At 44.3% G+C, this 8,116-nt stretch overlaps 1 protein-coding gene across 11 annotated transcripts in view; it reads left to right on the forward strand.

Annotated features, from left to right (window-relative positions):
• Positions 1 to 7,148, forward strand: part of DYM (dymeclin) — a 224,266-nt gene extending 217,118 nt beyond the window's left edge. For all 11 annotated transcript variants that reach the window (XM_057405672.1, XM_057405680.1, XM_057405676.1 and 8 more), the window contains one exon: positions 4,461 to 7,148. In XM_057405672.1, the coding sequence (XP_057261655.1) occupies positions 4,461 to 4,610 (150 nt within the window). In that variant the 3' untranslated portion in view covers positions 4,611 to 7,148. The remainder of the gene's footprint in view (positions 1 to 4,460) is intronic.
• The last annotated feature ends 968 nt before the right edge of the window (positions 7,149 to 8,116 follow it).

Below are 8,116 nucleotides of genomic sequence, written 5' to 3' on the forward strand. Positions count from 1 at the left end.
ATCCCATGCCAAGACTTTTCCTCTCTTATTAAGTATTATCATTTAAGATGCCTTAGAGTGGTCCCTCTTCTCAGCAAGTGCTAAGAATCAGATTCATTTGGGTCTCACCAGCTAGGGAGCAAGTGTCTTTCCAGGATTAAGTTGGGCACAAGAGGAATAAAGGGGAGGAAAGGGGGTTTCTACATTCCTGCAATGCTACGAAATTCCACTTTGGGAATTTTAACCATGACAAAACTCTCTCCAGTGGTGGCTGGGAGTGCCCCAAGACTCCTGTGACCTGGCTGCTTTACAGCTCTCCTGAAACATTCATTTGGTGTCATCTCCTGTCTGTCTGCAGCACATGGTGACGGCTCTGACCACTCACTTGGAAGCAGTACATGCAGGAGATAAATAGCACAGAGCTGAATTTAAACATTCCTTAAACTCCCACCCATCAAGAATCTTACAGCTTTATGGCATCAGTCAAGCTTTTTATGTGGTGTTTAACCCCTGCTGTTATAAATTGTTTTAAAGTCAGTCTGGTAAGTAAGAACCTTATTGAGGTGACTTAAATTTGATGATTTTTGAATGTTAACAAATTCTGGTTACAGTGAACACCCTAAGAGTGAAACAGTATGGGTAGTGTTTTATCTTTACAGTGGATGCCTGCCACGCTGGTAGATGTTGTAAGGTGCAGTTCTCTCCATGCTGAGCCTATAGGATTTCTCATTTTTAATAAATGAGAAGACATGGCCACCACACAGCCATGGATCACTGCAGTCACCTAAAGAAGCTGGGCTTGAATTACTGACCTGGAATTCAAATTCTCTGTGTCTCGTTAGCAATGCACTGAGCTATTCTGGGCCCACTATTCAGGTGGACCATCAAGTATCCATCACTTCTGCCATTACTTATGTTTGTCCTATAAAGATACAGTTGAGATTGTGTGTATGTAATTGCATCGTGTATTATACCTCTCCTTAAAAATTTTGTCTACATTCCTTGTCTACATTCCAAGATAAACGTGCAGACTGCTCAAGGCATACGTTGAGTGTGAGAGAGTCCAGGCTGATTGCAGTAAATTATAGTCTTTAATCCGAAATTGATTATTAAATTGCTACGGTACGATCACAATAGATGGCAACATTGATCAGTCTGAAGAAAGGCTTGATAATAAAATCAATGCAGGACTGTTACTGCCTGAAAATATGAATGCTATTTATTTTATGCTGTCCTTTCAGCTGAGAGATAATGGGATAGTAAGAGCTGAGCGTCTCAGATGTAGCTATTGGAATTTCTAATGCAGTTTTACCTGCTGTTTTAAAGCTAAAGATGTTTGTTAAGCTGCTTGAGAGCCCAGAACGGTCCCAGACTTCTGCCATAAGTGCTTGCAAAACCAGCAGCTATAATCTGTGACCTTGAAGGTGAAAAATAGTTGTACGTTTCATTCAACTCCAATGAGCATCTTTAATCACTTTTTTTACCTCCTTCCCTCCCAGAAGGACTACTACAGGCTGCAGTACTGGCGTGCAGCCACCTTTGGGGTGAACAGTGGCAGCTGTGTAAGGGCTTTTCCCTACTAGGAGATGTTGCAGCGGTTTAATCTTAAGCTTTAACTATTCATTCTGCTGATGCAATGCTGAACTGAACATGTTCCTGTCTATACTGACCACAGGCAGGAAGCATTTAGGAGGGAAGTGGGGAAGATTACACTGAGGATAAGCAGGGTAGAATATCAGTTTAAAATAATAATAATAATAATTAAAATCTACATGAGGGCTTACTTGGAGAAAGGCTTAACCTACCAAAGGAGTCATGGGATGGTGTGGCAGAGAGGGAAGGCAGGCACAGCTTGAGGGCTTGGAGCCAAAGTGGGAGGGGATAGAGGATGTTAATGAAAAGGAGGATCTCACAAGGCTGATGAGCAAAAAGAAAACTTGGGCAAGTGCAGAATAGAAAGATTTGCTAAAGAGACCTATAAAGATGCAGTGGAAGGAAATTGGAGATGAGAGAAGGCCAGGAGACAGAAAATGAGAGATGGGGGTGAGTATGGCTGCAAGGTATCATAGAGTGAGGAAACAAGATGATGCAGAAGATTCAGCAGGCTGATCAAAACAGATCTGGGGAAGAGAGGTTGTAGACAGGTAGTAGAAAATGGTTTAGGTGCACAAAAGGGCCGTGAGAGAGCTTCTCTACCACAGACTGCATGACTGATGCAGGAAACGAAACTTGCTGATGTACCTTTGAGGTTCTGGTCTTTGAACTCAAAGGGAGCCAGATGCAGAAGTGCCTTTAACAACCTTAACTTTTAGCTGCCTTAGTTCCTTAAATAGAGATGGTAGTGCTAGAAACAATACTGTCCTCCTTCCATCCCGGGTTGCTGTTAAGGATGAGCTCTCCACACATGCTGAAGTCATCCAGGACTATAAAGACAGCCACACCAATGGCCAAAATGATTCCTCCCAGGCTAAAGATTGGCATCCAGCCCAATAGAACTGTGGTGAAGGGCCTCAACACAAGCCAAACAGCAGCAGCTCCAGGACCTTAGAGCATGCTGGAAGGTGACACCAACATCCTCATCAGTGGAGCCGAAGGCACGTCGTCACCCAAGGCTGTGGTTGAGTGAAGCTGAAAAGGCTGTCCATGGAGACACGTAGGAGCTGGCACATTGTCACCTGTGGTTGAATGAAGCTGCCCGTGGAGACATCTGCATAATGCAGGTGGCACCTTTGTGGCTTGGTGTAACTGTATGCTCAGTGTTTGCACCAGACTGCTCCAGTAACAACAGCAACACAAGGAAGTAGAGCAGTTTCCATGCTTTCCGACCCCGAGAATACAAATAATGTGGGTGTCTAAAAGTTACATAAACAACGCTGAAAGGCAAGTGGCTGAGAAGTGCCCCTTCAAAGGAGTCTTTCCAGACAGAAGGGTCTTGTACCCTAACACAAGGAAACAGGACACTCTGAGCTCAAGAAAGATGATAGGGTATCCCTTCATTATTAATGGGCAAAGAGGCTTCTTAGCCATCGCTGTGCTTGTTCTGATCGTGTCACACCATAGAGTTTATTCTTAGTCTCAGCCACAGCCTTATAAATAATAAAATGGGTCATGTTTTATCTTACCCCAGTGATCATTGTAATGTGGCTTTTATCTGAGACTCTGCCAAGCTCTTGACATAGGCAACATTTAGAAATAGATAAAATGATTGAAGAGCACAATACAAAAGTAGGCTCAGCTCTTCCTCAAAACGCACGCTTACTGAGAGTGAATGCAGTGGGTTTGCAGTGTATGTGCTGCTTTGGGAGGGAAGAAATGAGAACACTGGAAAATGGAGGATACAGCATGTCTGTCCAGTTAGGATGGGCCGGGGTAGGACATCCGATGTGTGCTGATTCTTAAAGCTGTGTGCTTTGCTTGAAGCTGGTACTGAAAAACAGAGCTTTCATTGAAGTTATTGTTGTCTAGCCTGTAAGTCTTGGGTGACATGGTTTAGTGTGAGGTGTCCCTGCCCATGGCAGGGGGGTTGGAACTGGGTGATCTTAAGGTCCTTTCCAACCCTAACTATTCTATGATTCTAAGTTCCAGGCGGGGATATACATGGGTAGATAGGCAATGAGGTCTGTGTGTACAGGTCTTGTAGTTACAGCCTTAAGGGGCTGAAGTGGGATAGACACATGATGTGTTGCAGTTGAGGAGCTTGCAGGGTCCTGCACTCTTAGTTACCACAGTGATGCCATTAGCGTGCTCCTAAGCAATGGGAAAGCCAAGGCACAGAGGTAGCAACCTACCCGAGAGTGCAGGAGAACCCGCAGCAACACTGAAAGTGGCCTCCTGGACCCAGTGAGCTCACCCATGGAACCTACACATGCTTCCCACCATGCTTCCTGGAAGAAGAGCTATTCTCTCCTGGAAACTTCTATGTCATAGAATCATAGAATAGTTAGGGTTGTAAAGGACCTTAAGATTATCCAGTTCCAACCACCAGTACATGAAGTCTTTCAGAACAGATGGAAAAAATCAGTTTGCCAGGACACTGAAAACTTATCACAAGATATGTTTATTCTCACAGCATTTCCATAGAATTGTCCTGCTGAGATGCTGAGTACAATTAATAGCAAAATGCTTTGTAGGGAAAACTGCAATGAACAGGTCTGTACATGCACATGCAAGAAGGTTTTTGTGTGGCTGCTAAAAATGAGTTTTCCTTTAGACCTTTGTGTTTTGCAAAGGATTCACATGTTTAGTCTTTGTTAACAGCCAAATTGAGTGTGAGTTGAATACAGTATGCGAATGTAGCGTTCAGCTCAGAGGAGAAATCATAAATGATCCCCTCATCCCATAAATGTTTTCGTTCAGGTCTAATGGTTCAGCTCTTCCCATGACTTTCTTCACCAGACCTCGGTGTTTATGTGGGCTGCGTGTTTGCAAACACACGCACTGGCAAACCTCCCCTCAATGGACTTTGGTTTCTCTCATTGCAGAAGTTCCCCGAGCTGAAGTTCAAGTATGTGGAGGAGGAGCAGCCCGAGGAGTTCTTCATCCCCTACGTTTGGTCCTTGGTCTACAACTCCGCCGTGGCCCTGTACTGGAACCCGCATGACATCCAGCTCTTCACTATGGACTCTGGCTGAAGGAGGTGCCGCAGCCAAGCCAACGCAGCTCCCTTGTCTTACAGAAAACAGAAACCTGCACCGCGTGTTAATACGTGACCCCCTCCAGCGTGCACCCTCTGACCCCACAGCTTTTGGAGAATGAAGCTTGCCGCTAGTGCACAGTCCAGTGTCAACGTCTTGGAAGCAAACTGCCACCAACACGCTGGCAACAGACTGTGGTGTGAGGAACCGACGGCTTGTAGGCGAACCTTGCATTTATAGTCCTGTAACCTAGAGCTTGTTTGATGAAAATGAGGCCTTACACATGGGGTATGATGTTACTACCAACCACAAACCCGATTGTTCTTTTAACTTAACGGGATAAATGAGGGAAGGGATTGCGGACTTTGTTTTGGAAACAGCATTTGTATTCTTGTTTCTTTCAAGTGAGGGAGGTTTGTTGGGTCAAGCTTTCTGTGGTCTGTTGGATTCTGCCACGGGTTGCTCGTCACCTAATCCTGTGCTTTCACTCACAGCCCTTCACTTCGGTGGCACTCTCAAGGCTGTAGACATTAAATTGGTGTCTACGCCATCAACCAAATGAACTAAGCAAGCAGCATATTAATGAGATTAGCTCCCAGCCTGATTTAAAACACTTGATTTAGCTGACAAAATGTTTGTGGGAGGATTTTCAACAGAAAGTCTTTTTTGTTGTTGTTTTTTGACTGGCAAACACTCGATAGAGGGCTACAAACACCATCTTCCAGAGTCAGGTCCCTTGCAGACTTGTTTTACTGCGTGTCTGAGCAAAAGTTGTTCCTGGAAATTGAATGTGTGTGTGGGAAAACAAACAAAAAACTCTCCAAAGAAAATAGTTGTAGGATTGTACAATAGAACAGTGTCCTGTTAAAATGGTGTGGGATGGTGACAGTGTCACGGGGATCCTTGGCTAAGTTTTGTGTTGAAAATGCCGTTTGCTATTACAGGGTTTATGTATAAGTATAAATTTACCTGAATGTAGAATACTTCTCTTTTGTTGTTGTTGTTGTTTTTAAGTGTCCTTTCCTGATATACCTGTTTATGCAGTTGGGAGAACAAAAGAAATGGCTTGACCTGATTTTGACCGAATATCTCATTTTTCGAGGCGAGGATCGTTTCCTCTCTGGGGAGGCTCCTGATGGTGCCTGTGGCACGTGCATGCAGACACTCTCCTAACCCCACATGCTGCTGTGTGGACTGCCACCAGTGCATTGCATGCCAAAACATAAAAAACAAGGAATTAGCTCCTAAAGATACATGGCAACCCCCTGTATCCGCCACCTGCTCCAGCATGTTCTGTTTATTGACCTGAAGAATCAGGTGCATTTGCTTTCAAACAGTTCTTTGAGTGGTTTTTAATAGAATTTCTTGCACCCTTCCTTTATTTTTATTTCCCTGAAGGATGAGCTAGGATTGTACTTTCCTTTTACCTGCTCATTTAGAGGTGGGAGTCCATTTAAGTCCTACCCAAATGGAAATGCTGGCTTAAAAAAAAACAAAAGGCAGCAAAGCTTTCCAAATTTATTTAAGCATAGCTACAAAGTGATGTGTACAACCCAGGAGCATTTAGGGCTTTAAAATGACAGAAGCTGTTTCAAAAAGGCAATAGTTGAGACTGGGGATGCAATTTTTCTTAGCAAAATAGGTGGAATGAACCATGACCGAGCTGCACAGAGGTTTGTGCTGTTTTTTGGGGTTTTTTTGGTCTGCTTTATTTCGTCTTTGAGCAGCAAACGTTGAAAGGGGATAACTCTTCTTGGTTATTGTAGTGATTTGTAATTTCATCTTTATTACAAAACTCAGAGTGTTTGTGAGTCAGCAGGGCTGCCCGGCCTTTGGAAGGGTCAGTCTGAAGATGCACTTTTAAACTGTGGGTTCTGAAGGTACTGGATGGCTCATTTTAAATCTGATTTAAAGTGCCCATGAGCACCCGAACCTGAGGTGAGCACCCTTCTCCCCACTGCCTGCAGCAGGAGTGAGCACTTCACAAACACAGCCCAGCAGAGGTGATGCGTTTTGGCAGGGTGTCAAGCTGGAGAGAACCTGATTCTTCTCTTTGAAAGGCCTTTTCATAAAGGGGAAGGTACATAGAGCAGTAATCTGATAGAATAGGTCAAACCAGCTGCTGAATCAATCACACAGTAAATTATTTCTCACTGTCCTCTTGTTGCGATGACCTCGAGTTGAAGTGCAGAAGGAACAGGTTTGTTCCCATCACATAATTTCCTTGTGCATTTAGTTCATATTTAGTGCTCCTAGGGCCTGGCTGGTTTGGAACAGCTGGAGTTACAATCCAAAGCCCAAAGAGCGGAGACAGACCAAGATTTATGCTGAAATCCAAGCTAGCCCCATTGGCTCTTCCAAGAGTTTGAGCATTGTGTGGGTCTGGCAGCATCCCGGTGTCTGCAGTCTGGCACGGTCACAAATACTCTGGTTTCCTTCAGATCTGTAATGTACCACACTGGGGATCCTTTTCATGACTTTGTGTGAAAGATTTATTATGCATCATAATAATAATAAAATAATTAAAACAGTAAATACAGAGTGTGGTCGTGTTTGTTTTATGTGATAGCTGCTGCATATTGCCGTGTGGCCAGTGAGTCTTGGTGTGGCTATCAGACCTAACATGCACACATGGTTTTATAATGTTCTCCATGATGAGCAATGGGAAGAACATGATTGTATTTGTTGTATTAACTAGGAAGTTGTTTAAATCTGTGCTCGGTGGAAGAAGAGACGTGCTGCAATGTCATGCTGAATCTCACCTAATGGAGGGCTCTTGCCAACTCAACTTCTATAGCTGCAATAGGTACGATCCCAACAAGGCCCTGGGAACATGCGGTCACAGGGAGGAGCAGAGGAGAGATAGAACTGTCCCCTTCAGACCAGACCACTGGTGGCTCTTTCCCCTTGTTCTGGCCACACCGTTTAAGCATGTGGTGTGTCTCTGGTTTTCAGGGTGTGGGGTGAGTGTTGCACCAGGACCTTAGCGTTATCATGCTCATATCCTTGCTCCAAGTGCTGATCGCCATCTGCTTAAGGTCCTTGAGTAGCAGTGGAGAGAGAAATCCATTGCCACAGGGCTGGAGAGGAGAAGGAAGGTCTGCTCCATCCTCACCCAGAGAACCATCTGGTCCAGAAGACCCAAGCTGTTAGTGAGGAGGTTGTGCATGTGAAGTCCTGACTCATGTGTCCCTGATGAGGGAGAAATTGTCCTGCCCCATTTAATTGAGAACAACTCTGATCTCACTACAAAAACAAGGTGGTGGGTTGGAAGCTACAGATGAGTTGGGCATCATTCACTGCAAAAGCAGCCCGAAAACTTGCACATTTCATGGCATTTCTTGACTCTACTAGCTCAGAACTGAAGAGTTTTGGGCAGGTTAAAGGAAAAAAACCCAAACTGTTTTCTATGTGCCTGTTAGGTTGTTGATCTACCAGTTAAACAGGAAAAGAAGATGCAAACAAGCCCCTCAATTTGCAAATTCTAAAGCTTTTGTACAACC

Source organism: Pezoporus wallicus, unplaced genomic scaffold (assembly GCF_028554395.1).
Source record: "Pezoporus wallicus isolate ANWC-B61680 ecotype Strahan unplaced genomic scaffold, APGP_CSIRO_Pwel_v1 scaffold_13428, whole genome shotgun sequence".
Classification (NCBI taxonomy): Eukaryota; Metazoa; Chordata; class Aves; order Psittaciformes; family Psittacidae; genus Pezoporus; species Pezoporus wallicus.